Here is a 23,435-nt window from a genome sequence, read left to right as displayed (position 1 = left end):
ACCGCACACCGAGGAATGATGCAAATTGAGGCAGACACTGCAAAGGAGCCGGCGTGCAACGAGAGATACTCTCAGAGCAGGAGAAAGAGAGACGATGGGTTGGGGCAAGAGACGAAGGAGAAAGAGGGAGGGGGGAAAAAAAAGAGAATGTAGCTGCCGTACAATGAGAAAGCCTCAACACACGGTATAAAAGCAAGGAGAGATTAGAGAAAGAGAGAAAGGCTAGCGTATCTTAAGAGGCAGTCTGCAACAACAGAGACTTGACAGTAGCAGTGCAGGGGTTGCACAGAGAGAGAAAGAAAGGAAGGGAGGAAGGAGAGAGGAAGATTTGGGGATGCAATCCATTTTTAATCCGAGATGCCAGAAGTCCACACAACTTGCCTCAATCAGAATGGTAAATAGCCCAGCGAATGTTATTTTTGGATTAAGATTAATGTGGCTCACCACACGCAAGCCCACACCCAAACAAATATGAACAAACGTGCGAGTTCACAGTCTGTCACATAGCACTGTGAAACGCGCACACACACACACACAGACACACAGACACAATCTAAATTGTTAAAGGATGGGAGAGGAGAGAAGAGGACTAATTGCCTAAAACTACAGTATGTTATGGACATGTGAGAAAGGCTTAAGCTTGCCCCCTAGTGTTCATCCCAGTCCCTGATGGCATCACAGTGCAAAGACATCTCCATCTTAACAAGCACTGCGTCTGTTATTACACCCTAATATCTAACCTCTCTTCAAGCAAGCACAAAGGGTCTGCCATGGGTGCTGTTTGACCTGTTTTTAACAAATATTGATTCAAGATGTTACTTTAACCAAGAGTCATTTTCTTAATTCAAGTGCAGCTATCTGCATTTTTTTCCAGCGTGGTGATGCTTATTTCAAGACATTTGCTCACACAAGGAATGCTGCATTGGGAACAAATACAATTATCTGGTCTTATTGTTTTGTTGTTGTTTTTTTCTTTTTTTCTTTTTTGCTGGCATACCGTTAATGGCAAAGCATCCTTTTAAAGCCATCAGTGTAAATGTTAATATTTTCAGTGCAGTGTTTTTTGAATCTGCTACAGCAGCATTTGCAATAATTACTATATTTGGCATGAGATAGATAGATAGATAGATAGATAGATAGATAGATAGATAGATAGATATCCAGTGGAGAAATACTTTCTGTAACTGGGTTTACAAGTATGTTGATGAATAACAAAGCAGTCTGGCATCAAAAGCCATGAAATATGTCCCCCAGTGGAAAAAAGAAATACAAAATACAGTGAGAATCAGTCAGCCTCAAAACTAATAGTGTATAAGCCTGTGGATCAACATCAAAGTCAGCACCACATTAATAGAAAGATTCATTATTTGAAAGATAAAAAAGAATGTGATCCATTAGCTAGACCTTCTTCCGCTCGGCTCTGGAAATTCTCCATTTTGTATCGCCAGCAGCACATTTGATTTAATACTGTGCAATGATTCAACAGTGAAACGCCAGCGCCAGGCAAGGCAAACAAAGAAAACACATCAAGCTATTTACATTCAACATGCTTGGACTAGGAAAATCACATAAAGTTATTTAATGAAAATGAAAGTGGATGGAGAGTTTATGCCCTCCATCCTTCATAATCATAAAAACGCCAAATCAGAAGTTTAACTGAGCAAAAACTAGTATCATACAACACTGATGTCATACACATAAACCACGATCATCTCTAGTGCAGAGAAATATCTGCAGTGCTCTTTGTCTTCATGCAGCTTATTTCCATTTTTGTTCACCTTTTCCAGCTGTCCAGGCAACATCTTTCAGTGTGTGTGTGTGTGAAAAGGCATATTCATGAGAAACGCTGCCCTCGTGTCCACGCCGTACACCAGAGAGATGTTCGAAAATGTTTTCGTGTTTTGCATCTCTTTGTTTCGAGCTAAGCGTTGCAGTTTGACAGCTCAAATCCCAGTGGCCAGTGGTATAAAAGGCAAATCACAGCCAAGTGACTGTAGCGGCTTATGCTGTCATCAGCTCGACGTGGTTATCAATGGTGTTTTTAAAAATATCACTGAACAGTGTCAATAGCCCTAATCATGGTAAATTCCTATTATCAACACCTTGTCAAGAAAGGATTTATCCTCCAGTTAGGCGATTATATTAGCAGACAGGAGGACAAAACCCCGATCAATACTCCATTTGTAAACAAAGCAGTCAGTTGAAACCATGGGATGGCATGGATTTTATTCATTTTCCAAATTTGGTGCCTCGCATGGAAGTAGTGCATGCAAAAGATGCACTGATGCGGCACAATTTTTTCTTGTACAGAACCAAAATGTGACTATGAGGGTTCAGTTCATGAAACAAAAAGGACACGAACGTTAATGGCAAGAAACGTATCGACTAAAAATGAAACCAACAGTCCGACACTGAGAGATCTCCGGGTTATAAATGGTAAGTGGTTGTGCTTTCATCCAAAACGCTTTACGATTTGCCTGTCATTCACCCAGTCACACACACACACACATACTCACACGCCGAATGCAGCCAGCAGTGCAAGGTGCTGGCCTCGCTATGTGAAGCAACTTGGGGTTCCTTCAGTGTCTTGCAGAGCGACACTTTGGACAGGATGAGCTGAGGACCGTACCGCCAACCCTCTGGTTAGAGGACGGCGCCCTGGAAGCGCTGGGCCGCAGCGAAGAGCAAAGCCTCATGTGTGAGATGGTGGAGCCACATATTGTTGACATTTCTGCTTGATAAATGACTTCAGCTATTAATGTTTTATTTTCAATAAACTGATCCATTACTTCAATTATCATTTCAGCACTAGACCACTGCCCACCACGAGAGTCGATTGTTGCTTCAGAATCTCAGATTTGTATCATATATTATAGTATATTAACACATTTGGACCTGACTGGTGTGGTGTTGTTACTGTGTTACTCTGTGGTGTTTTTATTACCACTCTTTGCAGTCTGGGAATCCTAACACTGGAAACCCTGACTGTCTGTGATGCTGGCTCCAATTCAAAACTCTTGCTTGTTGAAGGCCAATTCTTGGTTGGGGCAGGAAACGGCTACATGCAACAGCAGTCCGCGTTAGGACGAGCCACTTATTTCCATTGTACGATCTCACGATTAAAATTCTAGTATTCAAAGTCATGTTTTAGACTAAATACCAGAATGAAAAATTGTTTGATTAGTCTAGAAGAAAAAGCAGTGTCATAAAGACAGGGAGGAATGTGATCGACGAGCATGGCAACAGCATGAAAGAGGCAGCCTTGGTAGCATAATGTGATAGAAGGTCATTAGCAAATCCTAATCAAAAGTTGCTAAGTCATCTCTACCTCACTCTTTTAACTTTTAGTCTTGTCTTCTCATTATGATTTAATAGGGCATAGAAAAACAATGCTGACAACCCCCTGATACTTAGACCTATTATCTAAGCATTTCTGCTTCCCTTAGTGGAACAAATTGGTTGTCTTAACCACGACTCCCTTACACAGTGTGAGACACAAAAGGGGAATGGGGCCCGGGAAGAAAAGCCCATGTTTCTCACAAAAGAGAGCATCTCGTTCAATAGATTTTTCCACAGTATTTCCTCTGGTTTTTCACTCGAGAGCTTGTTTCCCCCCGGCAGAGATGGTCGGCCGTCACAGAACTGGACAGGAAGGTTATGATCTCATGTCTCTACACCAGATCTGTCTGACCAAAGGATCCTATGCGGACAAGATAAGCACCAGCCCTTTATCAATGAAGTAGCCTATTACACAGGGTTATACCGGCTCCTCTGTGTGGGCTGCCCTCTGATACAGCCGGGCAGAGCTTAGGAGTGAAAATGCAAAGCCATCATCTTATTGCAAGCAAAGGGAGACTGTGTGGATTACAGTTTTTTTTTATATATTTTTTTTTTCCTAACGTATCACAGCACAAAGCAGGGATAAGCAAACAACAGCAGGGAAATCTGCTTGTACTTTTAAGTGTACTATCAGGCCTGTTTGTGTTTGAAATAGTTTCTTGTTTGGCATTTCCATATATGTGAGCGCACGCAAAGGGATTAATTTCTGTGAGAAGCTTGCAGGATTGCGAGGCAAGCTGACCAGCTAGACATTATTGGCATCAGAGTGGAGCCAATAGTGAGGGTGGAGAAAAAAGACTCCAGATCAAAAGCAAACATCAATGGACTGTTGTCACCTTCACTAATGCTATTATTCAAACTCCAGTATTTCCTGTTTGCTCAATAGGATCTGGCACCGGGCACTAACAGTCTGTTGGTGTCTGCCCTCTCCTCGAGACTAATGTCCTACCAGGAGAACTATCTGATGGGATGTTACACTTAAATCAACACTTTGGAGATCAGGGCTTAGGTCACCATGAGTCTATTCCCTAAAAGATCTACTTCCTTGTGAGAGGTGAGACTAGACGCACTCCCCAAAACGGAGTCGATAAAGTATCTGCTCATCAGGAGAGCGTGACAGCCTGGGAGATGAGACCACATCAATCATGTGGACTCCAATAGTCGCTCTGTGGCTCAGATAAAATAGGGAGCGCAGACTGGCGGCTCCTTAAATAGGCTCCAGAGGAGCCAACTGGAGACCTTCTCCATCTCTCTTATTTGGAGGGAGGTCAAGAGGTCATTATGCCCTCAAGAACTTTTGGGTTTTTCGCTGCTGTGTTGATTGAGAAGAAAACTCTTTCTGAATCCCAAAACGAGCTCTCCTCCTTTTTTCTTTCTTTTTTTTTTGTGCTGAAGTCGAGCTGACTTCTCTGAAGTGATCTAAGCGAGATCTGCCCGCACCTCCAGGAAATAAATCAAATGCGTTGCAAGTTACTGTATAAAAAGGAAGATATTAACAGACCAGATCACCCCCTCCGACCCCAGCCCCGCCTCCTAAACGTAACTTCTACTTCCCCTCAGCCTTTTCATTGTCACGTCTCATTTCTGCCATAACAAACTTCGCAGAAATGCAAAATGGGAACGCGTGATGAACCCAAACCAGCTCTGGCATCGCACTCCCCAGGGCAATTTCAGAGCAGGCGAGTCACAGCAGCAACAGCTGTTGTGTTCTGGCACCTGTTGACTGCGATGTCACCCGGAATCTGAACATGTGTCTGTGAGCTACTTAGAAGTGCACTGCCTTTATATTGCCGGGGAATCCTGGAACTTGTTTTGAGGGTTTGTGCTGGTGGTGTGAATGTATTTAGACAGAGGCCCCATGTCGACTTCCGACCTACTTTCTCTTTCAGAACTGTATTTTGACATTTTCTGTCCGACATCGAACCCTGCAGTTAAACATTGCCATTTGGTATTTTACACATTTTACAAGTCAAGTTAAATCTTTTCATTCTGCACATTTACTTTAAAAAAATACCCTCCTGCTGTACTGTGCCTCATTCCTGCCAGCTTAACAAAAGCAGAAAGATTCCAATGCGAACAAAAAGTTTGTGAATAATAAAACCTGGTATTTACTTAATGTGACTTCTTCTTGCCAGTCCAACAACGCGACAGAAAGTGTGTTAAAGTAAGCCCGTCTAGGCTGAAAGGTGCAATCTGCTAACTTTACACAATGAGTTTAGTTTCAATAACGGCTTCCATGGCTCTGAAAGGAGTGCTCCAAACCAGAACAAAATAACCCCGCTGATGTCGTTGTGATGTCATTAGGGTTATCTGGGCTTGGGCTAGAAGACCACAAATATTTCTATCACTTAACTCACCAAAGTTAATTGCAGAGCTGTGGGAACATGGCAACATTACTATGACAAACCTTGACAGGGTGAGAAACATGAGCAGTGAGCTCATCAGACAGCTTGTAAACAAGTCATCAATTCACTTGGAGATAAAGTCGAAAGCGTGCACACCAGAGATGTCCATAATATCCCTCAATGCACAACACAGTGTCTAACTGTCTTGCCCCATTTGACTGCTTTATTTATTTTTTAATGTGGGCATTATTTGTTTATATAGTGACAGCTGGACAGAGGCAGGAAAGGCTGGGGACTCTGTGGTGAGAGGCTGGGGACTCTGTGGTAAGGACTCAGCCCTGATACACAGTGAGCTGCCGGGGGGCGGCCCCATTTCACTTCTTTTTCCTAGATCTCATTAATTAACTTAGTGAGTACGTCACCATTAAAGACAAGACTGCTAGCCAAAACTGCACAAAATCAAACTTTCACCTTTGCGACGTATGCCAACATACGACCACAGCGATGTGCGGCCATACGGGCCTCTGAGAATCACCCCATATATCTCTGCACCTCCTCCATGCTGACAGGACACCGGCATGAGTCACTGTAATCTGTTTCCATCACATCTTCTCACACACATAACCCATTTGAGCACCTCCTCATGTATTCACTGTGGTACAGTACGCAGCTAATGACACAAATATACTACAGACACCCCACCATTTATCTCCCTACTACCATCATTTCTAAGTCAATTAGCCCAGTCAATATGCTGTGTCAGTTATTACCTACAATATACCATAGGTGAATTACTTCTTTGCAGTGCAGACGGCTCTATCGGGCTGACACCGGGGTAAAGGCAGTTGGATGGGAGTCAGGATGACAGATTGGCGGCACAGAATAGAAACAACCTCAGCTTGGTGATTCACGTGTGCTTCAGTGTGGAAGTTATATGGGAAAAAAAGGCCTCATTAGATTAAAAGAGTGAATTCTAAAGTTTAAGACCCCTGTACAAAGTAGTGAAGAGAGACAAGAATCCAGAGGGCGGCATTAGTATGCATGCTTCCCCTCTCCTTCCCTGCCTTTCTTAGCTCCCAGAGTTCTCTACTGCAGTCTGATCTTCTGTGCCATCACCAGCACCGCAACATCATCTTCCAAGATCCTCTATTCCCCGTTTTATCTTAAACATGCTATGTCGGTGACAGCAGCGTCGCATGGGGAAAGAGCAGCAGAAATCTTCTTTTGAGAAGCTGTGGAAGCAACTGTGACACTCGATCTTGAAGATTATGCTGCCAGCTGGCTCTGCAGAGGAGAAAGAAGGACGCGTACTCCTGCCGAGGGGACATGGTTAAAATTTACTACTAGTTTTGAGATACAAACAAAGAAGGCAAAGAAACTTTGAAAGAAACGCAAGGCCCATGAAATATACAGTCTATGGAGCAGGGGTGACAGAGAGAAAGATGGTTTTGTCTTGCAGTCACACTGGTAGATGTGTGTTTTGTTGTGCAGTGGCAGTCAATACAGGACGGGCTATTTCCATTCCCCTGCTGATCTGAACAGCCTATGAATAGCGCCGACGTCCGTGGACTTTATTAAAAAAAACACTGTTTAGTATTCAGAGCAGGTTGCACTTGGCTTAACTCTTTTTAATTTCCACACCACATTTAGAAGGCAGCATTGCCTCATCAGAAGCTCATTTTTTTAACAAATTGAGTGGGGAACAGCTGCAAGTCTGGAGTTTTTGTTGCCGACATGGAAAACAGTCATTAAAGCTGTTACTTGGAGTGTTTGTGGAGCCCATCTTGCGTACCAATGAAACAAGAGTCACCTGGGAATTCACAAACCAGCTCACCCTGGAAAATACTGAAATTCAGTTTTATTAGTGTTATTAGCTTGATGTTATTGCCAAACATTTCAATAATAATTCCTCTAAACAAGTATAAAAAAAACAATAAAGCTCCAAGAGGCCTATTTAGTATGGCTCAAATTCCATGCAGGTCTAACCTCAGTATAGCTGAATGTTAATGAACCTGACAGTTCTGAGATTGAATTATTAAACCTGTGGCTGACTCGATGGTTTCAAAATATCTTTTCTGTAATCAATCAGGATTTACACGAGTCCATTAGTTTTTAATATCTAGACTATTAGAACATCAGCACACATGATTTGGTTTGTTGCAATGAAATGTGGACAGTACCAGAGTGGATTAGCGGAGGAAATACGCCCTGAGATGGTGCAGTTAATGAGAGAGATGTTTTCTTTCTTTCAAATCAACGCTTCCAACCTGCACGTCTTCTTTTCTTTTCCTTCCTTCTCTCCTTCCTTTGTGTCTCCGATATTTTAGGTTCATTTCAGTCGCGTTGCATTTTAATTTGGGCTGGCATCCTTGAAATTAAAGGAAGATAAAAGGGAAACTGGCGCTATGTTAATATCTCTTTGAAGATGGAGTCAATCTGGCAACAGAATGCCTAGCCCTTATTTTCCCTTCCCTTTCCCCTCTTCCTGTATTCAGCACAGTGGATAAGAGGTAACTGCAGACTCAGCTTAGCAACAGCTTACCTTAGGTGGGGGAACTCTGAAAGCCCTCTGCTTTCATCTTGCTCCTTGTGGCAGAAACCAGGCTTTGTTTTGTCTTTTTAATCTGCATCTGGACACTGAATATTTATCTATGTAATTTCTGCTTATTCCTACATCCTTCCCAGCAGAGAGACTCTGGCTGCACCTGCCTGGCTGGATTTTCAACAATATAGACAGCGATGGAAGAAATACTCACATCTTTTACCTCAGTAAAAGTAGCATGACTCCTACAAACAGTAGTCCTACATTAGAAATCCTACTTAAGTATTCACAGCAAATTTATTTTAAGTGCCAAAAGTACTCGTTATGCAGAACAACACCATATTATATAACTATGCAGCAAAATGTAGAACAATGCATGATATATTTTAAAATTACAAGATAGTTTGTATGCAAAACCTTGATCTTCAAAATAAATACTGCTGACAGGTAAATGCAGCAGAGTGAAAACTATAACATTGTCTTCTGAAATGTAGTACAGGAGAAGTATAAAGCAGCATAATATAGAAATACTCAAGTAAAGCACAATGGGTATTGGAGTAATGTCACCTCCTATCACTGGTTATCGATGAAGTGTGTATATCAAGTAAGAAAAGTCTACAACACTTTCTGCTGCACCACAGGCTGCAGGCTGTTGTCAACCGCTGTTTTTGGAATAATGGCTGCACGGTAATAATGACTATGCGTGTGCAGTCGTAGCCATTATGCAAGTCCTTCATGCATTTAACCTGCATAATCCCCCATTAGAACCGCAGACAATGAAAAGTAGAAGCATCTTGGTACATGGCGGTACAAAATTCAGTTAATCACCAGACAATTTTATGTAAATTCTGATGATGTAACCTATAATTTTTCCCAAGAGTTACTCTTGAGAATTGCTCCAAAGCGAGGCAGAGTTTCAGCAAATACTGCAATACAAATGAGTGTCAGCAAAAGCAGCATCTGTAGTCGTAATACCTTCGGAAGCAGCTTTTTCATCACTTCCTCAAGCACCTAATTCAACTGTTTTCCCAACTTTCTCCTGCTGCAGCTCTTGCATTTATAGCTTAACATATTTTCATCATCTCTGTCCTGTAAATAAAGCACAAGTGCAACATGAATGCAGATGTTTGGGTGTTGATCTACCATTTAAATTAAAAACTCAAGAGTTCCACTCATCTGATGCTCTGATACATCTCTGTTTCATTACAGACGTGATTTTTTTTCCACCCTTAGGATCCTCAAGGAGAGCTTTTCAAAAGTCTGAAGTGTGAGAAGCAATCTGCCAGAGTTTTGACGACACCCGTATCAAGACTCTGCACCCGAGCCTCCATCTTGTCTCGTCTAAGAGCTGCCGCACGCGTCACGCTGCGACTTTAATACCCAGTTAATTACTCTCATCTTGACCTGCCGGTAAAATGAGCCCGGCTGCCACTGCCGCCCATGTTTCTGTTATCTGTGCAAAAATGCATTAGCGTGTGCCCCCTTTAATGGCTTTAATTAGTCGTAAACGGAGCTGATTCTCCTGTTAAGTGGATGAGGAGTCGATACTGTAATACAGTCCCAATATGCACAGCTCCAACTCTATCTCATTGAGAAGGTGGTGCACAGGAGGATAGTTTGCACGGCAATGGCAGAGGGCAGGCTGGATAAACCCATTCAGTAATAAAGAAGGTATCACATACTCCAGAACCACATCAGGCAGCACTCACTCACTGCTCGGATATGAAAAGGACATAATTAGAGTGGTGCTGTATTGACAGAGGAATCCTTATTGAGGGGCTGTTTCAATGTCAGTTACATAATGTCGAATAAGTTTCCACTGGAGGAGACACAACATCAGCAGGGCCTATTGTCAGCGGAGGGTAACTGACTTGATCATGGCATCTTCCTGTCATAATACAGTAAGCATATCCTTGGAATGAGTGGGAAGAGAAAGAATATGGCTCCCGCAAAAAATAAAATAAGAGAGTTTTTTCAGCCGTTCAAGAGGGAAAGCTGCCTGAAATAATACTGCCAACACAAAGACACTGTTATCTCAGCTTTGGTCTACAGTGTTTTCCCAATAAACGCTAAACCAATAAAAACCCTGCAGATTTGGAAAATGAGGCTACTTTGAGGAAGAGAGACCCATAAAGTCCATGTCAGTAAACCATATCTCCTTTCATCTGCTCATCTGCAATAAAGTTTCCAGTCTCCAGTGCCTCCATTTGCTGAGTAATGCCTTGCCCGGCCAGTGGTGAGGTGCAGTGCCCTCACACTGGAGGAAGCTAATGGCTGTTTATGGTTTATAATGCATGATGCTATTGCTTTTGAAATAACAGGTCTCTATTACGACATTGAGAGCAGATGGAATCCATTGACAGGAAATACTGTGATACCACAAGTGACCTCCTGGAATTCCTAAATGTGTATGTCTTGACTGATTTGACTGAAGTCTTTCTAATGGGAAAGTAACAATATATTCAATTTGACTACCTCCAGAAAGAGGTTGCTTATAAGCAACAGCTTAGCTGTGCCTAGTAAGATTCTACTTCATATTTGGTGACTGCTAGAAAAAATGATCTGTTATGGCATGCACAGTCCTCTATATGGAGCCAACAGATGGAAATGCTCTGCTAAAAGCTGAAAGTCACCATCCCATTCCTTCCTGCTCCCTGCCTGTTATTCTTTGGGATTTTCAAATGTGATTTGTAGTTGCCATCCTCTCTGAAGCAGCCGCATGTTTCTCTTGATGGAAATGTTTTGAGCCATTGCAGTGCATTTGGCCTTGTCAACAACCGTACAAAGGGACAACTCAAATACAAAGACTACCGGCACTGTCGGAAAAAATGAGAAAAATAAAATCAAGAACTTTTTCTGTGACAAAAAATAGAACAACAGACAAAAATAGAAATAGGCAGACATAAGTGATTCAAACCATGTTTCAACAGTGAGTATGTTCTACCTTCAGAGGCAGAAAACACTTCTGAACGAGGTCAATGGATCACCCTGAGTTTCGGGGACGTTGTTTCTGAAAGGACGTGTTGCTTTTCAGATGCAACTGTTAAATTCTTTGAGCAGCAACAAAGAAAACTCCCATTCATCTCCACTGTATTAGGGTGGAACCACATATATCTCAATCTCCCTGACAGAAACTAATTAATTTATACATTTACTTAAAGGACAGTTAAAGAAAACTGCTTTTTAACCACGCACTTTTTTTTATTGTTGTCTTAACCACTTAATCTTAATCTATTCAAATGTATTCATCCATGTTTTTCTACTTAACAAATTCATAGAATGAAGATTGCTATCTGCTGGTTCCTAGAATAACTAATGGAGACATATGGATGTTAGAGGCCTTTCTTGACTTCTCTATGCATGTAAATAGACTGTTTACGTTGATAACACTGACTCAAAAAGCTCCTCCTTTAGATTTTACACATTAATGGTAAATGGACTGCATTAACATCTATGGTGCTTTTTCTTGCCAACCACTCAAAGCGCTTTAAAACACAAGCCAGCATTCACCCGTTCACACACACATCCATACACTGGTGGCAGAGGCTACCACGCAAGGTGCCACCTGCTTATCAGAGGCAATAACCATTTGTGCTCGCACATGATGGCACAGCTATCTGGAGCAATCTGTGTTTCAGTATCTTGCACAAGGACGCTGCAACATGTGGACAACAGGAGCCAGGGGTTGACCATCTGATTAGCGGATGACCGCTCCACCTCCTCTACCACAGCCGCCCCACAAAAAGCTGAAAGTAGCCTCAGTACAGTTTCATATTAAACATAACGATGATGAATTCTGGTGTTAATTTATGGGAGTTAAAACCCTGAGGAGGTCATGATAAACTTTATTATCCCTGATGGGGAAATTTGGATAGTCATGGTGCAGAAGTACACAAAACAGTCATAAAAACATAAATAAATACAAATAGGCAATATGCTCTCGCCCCTTCCATCTCCCAAACACACACACACACAAACAGCATCTCCAAGCACCCTTGCTCTAGCTTACCCTTGCATACACACACACACACACACAGCACTTCCACGCATCCTCGCTCTAGCATTCACTGACACACACACACACTATAGAGACAAATAAATGTCAATGGTGTTAATAGACACTGCGTGACATAATTTACTAGCTCTCTCAGAGTATATATTTATTGGTATATTGGGCTGTTGACAGCAAATGCAAACTCTGGTATTGACTTGTGGAGGAAAGCAAGTGCAGCACTTTGATTTCTGTGTTTCCAGCAGACCCGTATTTGAATTCCTTGGTGTGATTTTGAACTGCTGATCAGATTCTGCAGAGTTTCCAACTCTAATTTCAGTGTCACAGTAGAGTAGGCAACAATAAACAAGAGGGAAACCAGGGGAGGCTCAGGTGTCTTTAACTTGGAGAGGAAGGTGTACCTATTTCATGGCTGTTTCTCCAGAGTTAACTGTGGGAGATGGGAATGTAACATGTACCACTCACCCCTCCTGAAAATACGGTCCGCCTCCTAAACCCTGTGTGAGTCAGCAAGCAGCAGGGGGCTCTCGCAGCCGATGTGTGTGTGAGTGTGTGTGTGTGCGCGCTCACACGAGTGTCGAGCTCATCGCGCTGAAGTGTGCATGAGCTGAGTGGAAAAGTGGAGGAAGAGTGTGTTCTCTCTCCTGTCTCATATTTCTCTGCGGTATAATGTGCCGCCTATTCATGCGATGCCTTTTAAAGGCATGGTGGGAATCGCTTCACAGCCGGGCACGAAACTCAATATGCTAATGCCTTCCAAGGGAGCGATGGAGGGGGAGAAAACATAACCTGTCAATTACCCACGGCAAAACCGCTGAAAGATTTATTGAAAACCACCAGAAATGTCCACAAGACAAAAGAGCTCAAACATGCAATAGATCAAAACACAAGCCACCAGTTGTTTGACAAATGACAAAATCATGTCAGAAAAATTAACCTCCTCTGACATAATGGCATCAAGTTAAATTATATTACATTTAAAGGTGCATATGGCAATCGCATCTTTAACAATTTCTTCCTGAAACTGCCAGGTGGAGATTTCAAGCCTTGATTTATCCTAACAGAGAAAAAGCTGGATCTGTCAAAACTCATTATCCAAACAAGTGGAGCGGAGTCTGCACTTCTGATGAGAGATGCAAAATGGGTAAATACAGCTTGAGAAGACAAACCCCCCCACCCAAAAAAAAAAAAAAACCACCACAGATACAGCGTATGTCTGGAAGGCACTGCTGTAACAGCCAGCTTCCTTTCTGTGGCGCTACAGTTTCTCCCCCATGAGTATCTGCTGGCTGAGGACCCCGAGAAGGCACAGCGGGACCATCAGAATTGGTTTCAGATGATTTCGCTTCTCACACCGCCATCATCAAGACCCCTCAGCATAATTTGTTTACAGCTCGGAGATGGAGTGTTGGCAGTGCTCATCTCCCTCACTGGAATAATTGCTGTGATGATAGGCTTTGCTGGGAACACGGACAGGCATGTGAAAACAAGCACCATTTCTGATTAGAGGGTTTGGAAAGCCAGCCAAGCCGACGCGCCCGCGACATATCCCCGGCACCATCTCGTCGCTCATCAGATCAATTCTTCCTTTGTGCTCCCCGATCCTGAATGTCAAAGGGATTCCACGGGAAATTTTTCTCCACAGGTCTCCCTCCCACTCTAACGCACTGAGAGTCGAGCCGAAACGCTCCACTGCAGGATCTGAACGCTGTTGTTTCAAGGATCCCCTGATATAATCATCCACAATACCTTCAGATGAATACATTTCCACGCTGAGTCTCTATCACTCACTTAGAACATGTTAGGGGGGATAAAAGCATCTATATTTTCGTGGGGAAAAATCGCCTGGGGACCAGGAAGTGATGCATTTTGTGATGCCAGCAGCAGGACTGGTAGGAGTAAAGACAAGAACCAGGGTGTTTTCATGATCACTGATTGCTTCCATATGGCTGAACACAAAGATCATCAAAGACTGCTGGAACCATTACTTCACGACATAAAGTGCAAGCACTTTACGGTGCAGAAGACACAGCAGCAAGGCACCCTGAGCACACAAGTCGTAGTCAAAAAAGAACCAAAAGGCTGAAATAAGGGGAAAAACATCAGCTTCCTGCTAACTTGACATGCAGCGGTTCATGACCTCATCTTTTGATGTTTCAGTCTCGAAAAGCTCTCTGGTTCATGGGACTTAAACCCATGGATGACATATGGCCCCGCAGTCCTCATCAGTGGAGGGAAATCCATGTCCGCCACTCTGCTGCCAGCTACCAGCTACATACTGTATCCCCCTCCATCATCATCCCTCTATCTTCCCACCCCTCCTCCCCACTGCTTCCCCTGAGCCCAGCAGATTACAGATATCATTATAATGGACGTCCTGGCAGGCTAGCTGCGGTCACATTTAATTTGCCGTGGCCTGATATCTACACAAGATAATCAGCATTTACACCTGAGAGTGAAGACATAGGGATGAGCGTCAGTGTGTATGTGGGTGAGACGGTAATAGAATTAAAAAAAGAGAAGAATGACCAACACAGGGGCAACAGAAATCCAGAGTGAAGGAAATATTATAAAGAATAGTAAGGAAATACGTATTTGACACACAATCCACAGAGACAAAAGGAGCGGACGGTTGAAGCGCACTTGTCAGATTTGCATTTTAATAAGACTGACCTGCTCTGCGCCCCTGAGAAGACTGAGAGCAGAACCTGATTCAAATGAACGACCCCAAACACAGACGTTAAATCTTGCAAGGAGTTACCTTTCCCTCGTACTGCATTTTGCTTCGCGAGGGCAGCCCTGTCCAATTACATTCAGATAAACAATAGTGTTGTTCTTTCAAACCGAAGGTTGTAGGCCACTCTTATTGTAGCGGACGAGTGGGATCTTCATTGATTCCACTCCTGTGCGCGCGAGTATGTTTAGAAAGTCTCACCTTGCTCCTGCAGCAGTTGCGGGATTATGCATTTCCTGCTCGACAAATCCTTTCACTCCCACCTGCCATTGAGGCCATTGATTTGTGTATGAAAGAAAGTTATATCTGCCACGTAAAAATTGTGCAATTCTTGTACGGAGCCACCAGAACAGGTATATATTATATATGTTTAGCACCTGCGGAATGAGCTTTCACATCTATAACAGATCAATTTCCCCTGAGCCGAGGAGTGACGACCTATTTCCTTTGAAGGGCTCCCCATACATATTTCAGCTGTGAACTACCTACCAAGCTCGCAGGGAGGCACATTACTGTTGTGAATGTATTGCAATGTGACTGCATGAAAGAACAATCTGTCACAGAGTTTCTGAAGGGCTTTGTTCTACCTCAATTTTCAATGGAAAAATGGCACAATGTAAAGTCTATCTATCTATCTATCTATCTATCTATCTATCTATCTATCTATCTATCTATCTATCTATCTATCTATCTATCTATCTATCTATCTATCCATCCATCCATCCATCCATCCATCCATCCATCCATCCTGAAGCACTGAAGAAAACATCCGCCTTAATGAGTCATTTTGATTCGAAAGTTTTGTTTTGTGTTTGTTTGTTTTGCTTTTCAGGCCTCCTGGTAAAGAATTTAGTTAATTCCACCTCTTTTTTAGAGTTAGAATTGTTAAACTATTAATGAAATTAAGCCCCCTTTTTTTTATCATTTATAGTTGCCGTTTTTCTTCATTAGCCATTCAATGTATTTACATTCAAAAATGCTCTCTGTAGATAGAAGTTCAGTGGTTGTGCTGGAGTTACCAATACCACGCTCGGACGTGAATCCCTCGTGCTAAGCTAAAGCAGGAATCCCTGGGAACTCTGCACACAGAGCTGTGTTGAGTTATCCTGCATCCTCCTGCTTCTTCACATTGAAGGTGTTCACACTTTTACTGTGATGCCGCCACAAAAAAGAGGTGTCATTAGGTCTACAAAACAAGGCAGCGGTCATCGTCTGCATTTTGTGTCCAGAAGTCAGATCAATGCAGTTGCTACTGACTGACGTCTTTTATTAAAACCTGAGATTGTTTGGCTGCACTGTAAACAGATGATCAGACAGGTTGATCAGACAGGCTGATCATCTGGGGTGTTTCTGACAAAGAAGCTGCTCAAGGAGTGTTTGCTGTACCATTAAACCATCAAGAAACTTCAAGGAAATTTCTAAAAATGAGCACAACAATCTTTAAAGAACACTGTGAAAGGTGGGTAGCAGGGCTATAATCAAATAAGACACTCGATTAAAGAAAAGTCTTGAAATAATACGATTTGTGTTGGAAAAATGGTGTTAAATAAGTCACCCCAGTGGAAGATTTGTTTCAGGAAAATTAGATTTTAGAAAGTTATAATGGGCCCAGAGCCAAGATGGAGATTATTTTTCAGTTTGTGCTATAAATGGATAAACTATCTATCTATCTATCTATCTATCTATCTATCTATCTATCTATCTATCTATCTATCTATCTATCTATCTTACTTTCTTACTTTCTACCTACCTACCTACGTACCTACCTATCTAAGGTTTGTCAAGCTCGCCTGTATGAATAGGCTGCCCTCTTTGTCATTAAGTGGGCTCCTTACTCCATCATCTCAAGGTGCTTTTTCTTTCACCCCACGCTGCAAACACTCTTTGAAACTTGCTAAAATATGCCGTCTCTGAATTGAGAATACTGTATTTGTCCTTCACATAAAAACCCCTACCCATATATGCAGCTATTTATGCAAGTCACAGACTCCTTCTTAAGTGGTCCTTTAAAACTTTGCCTTGAATGAAGATAAATCATGAGAAGAACAGGATCCAACAATGCATGTGGCAGAGAAAGGTGACTCCCCACCCCCCCTTGGCTTAAGCGCTCCAACGACGGGGTGCCAGGGATTGAGTAAGATGCAGCATCAAAACACCAACTCCCATCTGTCGAGCTTGCAAACTAATCACAACAACAGGCAGACTCACTCTGGATGATCAGGAGGATTGGTAGGGACTCCATTTGGTGTAACAAACACTGATAAAATCAACCCGGCTAAAAATACCGGAGAATATTTATCTGTTCCTGGAGGATATTCTGAGGATCTTCCTCGGGGTATGCTCCCTCTAAAATATTCGCTTGAACATCTTACAGCCCTGCTGTTGAGAGTGTGGCGGCCAATACTGGATTACTGCCGACATCGGATCAGGTCACATGTCAGCAAAACGTGGCTAATTATATCAAAATGTCCTGTGTTGATTGAACCCGAGTATTCATGGACCTGCCTCGTTGCTCTCACTGTAGATCTATGAGAAATGATTGTTTGTAATATGCACATATTGTACATTGAATGCCCAATGGCAACTCTTGATTTCTATCTTTAAACATCCAGTTATCTGTATCAGGGTTTGGCAGGAGACGGTGCTTCTGATGTTGGTTTTGTTCATTATGTTGTTTAATAGTCTCTTTAGTTTTGAACATGACAACTTTTATGCTCTTATTCAAAGTAGCCAGTTTTTTTTTATCCTCTAATCAGCACTGATACTCAAATATTCAACCTCCACTCAAACCAAAAACACCTTTTTAAACGAAGAACCAACCGGAATTTCGGTAATTTTTAGACTGTTGCAGCGTAGGCGTGAATAAAAAAGGAACTTTCATGATATCATACCAATTCAGTCTTTAAAAGCCAACACCTGAATTCCACACAGTTCCTATCTATGCATGTGATTTGGTGTTGATCAGTTATGCTAACCCTCCTTCTAACACTGTGATCAATGACTTTGTACTTGTGCTCACGTCTTGGATCAGCCAGCCACTTTATCTCTCTGAGTGGCACTGCAGCCTGCAAGAGGAGTAGCGGAGCAGGGTTGACTTATAAGGCTGACAACGGCTCCATTCATGCGTCTAATTTAAGAGCGGCTTCTGCTCTGTCTAATTAACAATTTACTAGGCCATCAGTCAGCCTCCCCATTGTGGTATAATCAGCGTCGCCGACGTTCAGCCAGCTCGGTGCACACTTTTGGATCTGCAGTGGATTAGAACAACCATGCAACTTTCATGGATACACGGACATAAAAGTGGGCACGGCGAGTTCCAAGGACGCAGCGGGAACAACCGTGAAACCCTAGACTGGTAGATGACACTGTGCAGAGGAGAAAGATTGGCAACATGTTTGACAAATTAGTCTGCTCTGTTTGTGCATGCTAGGAGCTGCAGCCATATCATGTTAGTGCCGTGTTAAAGGAATCAACAGATGCATTTGCTCCCCTGGGGGGCTTTCGTGTTGTTTGCTGGCTGGCATGCATCACGACGCGCAGCTCTGATGCAGCTGCGTATTGTTTTACTTGTCTTTTATTTAAGGGCTGGGCTTTTGCACACTGCAGGTTTTGATCTGCTCTGTCATGCGTGTACACCTTTAAAGGATTATGATACAGTGTCAGAGTGGATTTTTGTAAAAAGACATAAATAAATCCCCCCATAAAGACTTCACCCGCCTCACCACCCTGAAGTTGCATAACGCTAATTCTCCTGGTCCTCCCTCTTCTCTCCATACCCTCCTTAAGACAAGAGCCCACACTTATTGTTACTTTTTATTTTTCCATTTTACGAGAGGAGTGTGGGGAGTGGGGGGCTAGCATCTACACTGTGATTTCTGCTCGCTGTCCCTCCAAATTTTCTGACAGTACAATAATAACCCACAGAGAGGATTAAAGACTGGTAATCTGGGGGAATAGTGTGTTCCATTTCTACTGCTGTCTGTGTATTTTCGCCCTTTAGCTTCCTCTGTATAAACAAATAGAATTTTACTCGTTTATCCACTTAGTTCCTCTGTCTTGCTGATTAGCAGTGAAGGGCTGGGAGGCTGGGATAACCTAGAGCGGGTAGTTCCAAGGATATCTGAGGCCAGCATGGCTGTGTGTGTGTGTGTGTGTATCGGTGGGAATCTGTGTGTGCGTGTGTGCTCATGTACTGTATAAACAAATGCAGCGCTACTTGAAGGGCGCCGCCAATTAAAAGAAGCCCCTGAAGGAGCGATGCTCATCAGGATGCAGTGAACACAGCAGATCCGCTCTCAGATAGCCTGCTGCAGTCTGTCACCGTAACTAAGGCATTCATACCACCAAGGCTGGGTTGCACAAAATATTGACATCTTCATCCTTTATACATTTAGAAATCGATAAGAAATATGAATACAATGGCTCACAGGGTCAGAAATGGAAAAGGAAGCCCAAACAGTTTTATGTTTGAATCACATTTATTGCACTCCTGTGACTGATAATGCAAATACTCTATGTATACTGTATGTAAATACTGGATATAGTCATCACTAAATGTTTTAATAAGAATAATAGCCTTCCAATGTAAAGTCTTAAGTTTGAAAACTGTAATCTGTCCATAAATTGGTGATCAGACTGGAATGAAATGTGATCTTCTGTTATTTTGTATTGATGATGGACAGCTTTACCACAAAAACTGCCATCCATTACATTAAACTTCAAATACAATTTCAAGACTAGATCTCTTTATTTAATTCAAGAGCAACTCTCCAGAGATGTTATTATATCATGCAGCAGCACATTACATGAAGAGAACAATTACATTTTAGACACATTTAGAGGGATAAAAACTCTTTTTTGGTAAGTTTTAAAACAGTCATCTCTTACTACAAAACTTTAATTATGAATCTGGGTGAGCAAGTAAATAAATAATTGGATGGGAGTGTTATTGACTTGTGAGAGGAACAAAGAGATCCTGTTGTGTCGGACCAAAAAAAAAGTAGTGCAGTGTTGTGCAGATAAGACAGAGACAAGTGGAACCAAGCCTGGGTGTCTGCATTGGGGCCAATTACACTCAAAAACTACCTTCTCTATTTACCCTCATCGCCCACTGGGTCCAGTGGCAACCCAGAGACAGGCAATGCTGATGTGTATGGTGGAGGAGCACAATTGCATTGCCAAGCCAATCCTTCCATGCATCTTCAGTGTGATTTGTCTTGGGTTGCAGCCAAATGTTTCACTCCTCACATATATGTTGATTCCTAATGACCCCCTCAACATCACAAAGGGGGCAATAATCAAATTGTGACCTTTATCGACCTCTATTGGTGAGCAGAAGGAACTGCAACAAAATTAGCAGCACTTATTATCTCCTCTTCTTGGAGCTGCTCAGGTCTCTGGTATAGGTAATGAGGCTTATTAGTCCTCATAGCTGAAAGGTCTTGCTCGTAGCACCATCCTCAATTGTTAAAGACTTGGAAAAAGTGAATAAATGACACCAGGGAGACTGGGAGGGGTTTCAAATTCCGGATGAAAAACCTAGAAATGAAAGCCAGAAATCACAGCACCTGGCAGAGTAATCAATGAGTCAGTTGTACTGATCAGCAACCTTCCCAGCTGCAGATGCTGTGGTCATTTTGCATTGTGGGGTGTTAAAGATCTGACATAATTCCCCTTGAATACCTCAAGAAAAGAGCTGTGCTTTTTTTTGGTCTCGTTGTCGACCTTGGCCAAGAGAAGGAGCGAAACAAACCAACAAAAACTCAATGAAAATTCATCAGATTGCAAACACATTGCTCATTGACAGAGTCAAAGAAAAACAGAGAGCTGCTCTCTCTCACTTCGCTGCAACATCCATGCAGCTGACACGTGTGGTGAGAGACTTTAAGCGGAAAACACATGCTGATACGTAACGATAAGTCGCACTGCGCTCACACCTCTCAATTTCACATGCATTCTCTCTTCCCTTCCTGCTGTCTCTCTGTCTGTCTGTTCACTGCCTCTCCCTCAGACCTCCCCATACACTCATAGAACCCTGCGCCCACACACACATTATCCCTCCCAGCCCTCCTCCAGTGCTCATATGTACACCCATACGAACACAAAGACGGATCAATTTCACATTCTCTTTCAGGATGCGGAAGATGTGTCTCATTGTCAGTTTATGGCACGATGTTTTAGTCCACCTAATGCAGCTATGCAAATTAGCTGTTGTTATTTATTTATTTTGCATGCCGTCTCCTTCTCTAGAGTTTGACACGTTCTAAACCATTATCTCGCCACCTCAGATGCTGCATCTTGTGGCCTATTTTTTGAAAATAGGGCAGGGTTTTTGGCAAGGCACCGCCAAAACAATAACAAAGTTAACTAATTGAAAAAATGCCCTCATTGTGTAGTGGTTTAAAACTCCGGAAGAGAAAGCTTTCAGTTCCACCATAATGGTTTTATCCATTCATTTGGGCTTTATTGGCTTTGCTTGGCAGTAGACAGGGAGCAACGGCACCCCCGAGCAACAGCTTTCCCACAGAGCCATTTGATCATATGCTGACTGGGTGAAAAAGAGTGCAAATTAAAGCCCCTCCTCACTCTGACACCTTAAACACAAGACACGACAGGCCATATTTTCTCCACCAAATCAGTAGCCTGAAAGATAGATACCAGTTATAATTGCATCAGGAGAAAAAAAAAATCCGACATAGGTGTGTGTCAGGAGCCTGGTGCTAAATCACAGCAGCAGTTGGATGATGAAAACCTGCCTGACGGGTCTGAGGGACCCAGAGCCATTCTGTGCCAATGAAGGGGTGTGCACTTGAATTTGCATCACCCTGTGACATATCAAAGAGAATGCACAAGTAGATGTGCCTCTTTGATTTTGCTAGTTGTGAAATGCAAAGTTACTCTGTAGGCCCACAATAATCTGTGGCTTTCTTAGCATAATCCTGCAGTTTTAGCCAAGTAATGAACAACGTGAGAGAGTGTACACAGCATGTTGCATAAGCACTCTCTCTCTCTCTGTGTGTGTGTGTGTGTAGGGGTGGGGCAGGGTGGAGATGAGGGTTTTCCACAAGGTCTTGATGGAACAAATTGGATGTTGCACACATGCGCTGCTTATCAGACAACACACGCCATGTCAGTGTTCTTCTCTCTGCACTGCATTAAAAACATATTTACACAAAACAGGCACGGGTACGCTCAGGCGTGCAGACACGCCAGGTGCTTTCTCCACCTATCGGCGCACCCGCGCGCGCACACAAGCACACAGCCGACTGCACGCTCTTGCCAAGACATGAAATTTCTCAGCTATTTCCGGCGGGAGTGTAAGAGCATTCCTGTCCTCATTAGAATAAGTCCGAGTCCAGTAGGTGAGTGCTACAAGGCCCAATTTCCTGTCTTTTTGGCTGCTCCCTGAGTGGGACGATGCCACAAAAACCACCAATTATACGCCGAGGAGCTGGAGGGTGACGCGGTATTACTGGGCCGCCAAGCGGGCCATCTGTAGACTTCATCAAAAGCTCAGCCCACAGTGTCCAGACGGGCTGATCGGATGCCCGGGTTAACTTGCGATATCATGCAGAGCATATTGACCGCCACAAACACCACACGGCCCCTCGCCCTCTCACGCGCGATCGCTCGCGCAATGACGCGCACACGCACGCGGCGAGATAAAGACAGAGGCACGCACAAAATCTGCTCTGAATTACGACTCAATTAAAAGCCACTGAGTCAAGGTCGTTCACATCCGCAATATCCATAACTGATAGTGTCGCTGCTCCGAAAAATAAAATAAAATAATGATTTATTGCTGTGGAGATCAGATGCGTTTTTTTGCGCATGTTGTCAGCCATGTACCAGTTTAACCAAAGCCCGGAGGAGCCAGCAGAGTTAACTCCAATTAGGACATCTGATTTAGCTTTGGTTGTTCTCCACAGAGCAGTGTCACTGCCCGATGTGGATGTGAACATTGCGCAGTAACCCAGCAGGGTCCTCCTGTCTGCTTTATGTGAAAACTTTACAGAGATGTCCTATTGTCTACTGTGTACTCACCATCAATAATAACGGTCTTCATGATTTAGATGGGGCTGAAATCCAGAAGCTGTATAAATCCAAGTCGCGTGAATCCTAGCGTGTGCGCAGACAGATAGGATATCCGCCGTTTGTTGCAATTTATGGGTAATTGCGAATCCAGTGCACGGTGGGAGACAGACAGCCGAATGCACCCCTGCTACCCTTCAAACTTTAGCCGTAGGTCTTCCCGAGTGGGGAGCCACGTCTCCGGCTGCACCCGAGCTCAGTCATTTGGACGAGGGATTAAAAAATAGTCAGCAATAAACATCCAAACTGGGATCAGCACACTCGACACACCAGTCGACACCTCCCCAAAATATAGGACGCGCAAAACAGAGAAGATGAAAAGTGTCAGCGCAGGAGCGGAGTATCAACGGCACAGGCGAAAAATCGGTATTG

At 43.1% G+C, this 23,435-nt stretch overlaps 1 protein-coding gene across 1 annotated transcript in view; it reads right to left on the bottom strand.

The window, feature by feature from the left end:
* The window catches only part of rtn4r (reticulon 4 receptor), a 41,148-nt gene extending 18,036 nt beyond the window's left edge, over window positions 1-23,112 (bottom strand). The window contains exon 1 of the mRNA XM_041937681.1: window positions 23,016-23,112. Coding sequence (XP_041793615.1) covers window positions 23,016-23,037 — 22 coding nt within the window. The 5' untranslated portion in view covers window positions 23,038-23,112. The remainder of the gene's footprint in view (window positions 1-23,015) is intronic.
* Between the last annotated feature and the right edge of the window lie 323 nt (window positions 23,113-23,435).

The sequence above is a fragment of the Chelmon rostratus genome, chromosome 5, assembly GCF_017976325.1.
Source record: "Chelmon rostratus isolate fCheRos1 chromosome 5, fCheRos1.pri, whole genome shotgun sequence".
In the NCBI taxonomy this organism is placed as follows: Eukaryota; Metazoa; Chordata; class Actinopteri; order Chaetodontiformes; family Chaetodontidae; genus Chelmon; species Chelmon rostratus.
This window is presented reverse-complemented; position numbering and strand designations above follow the sequence as displayed.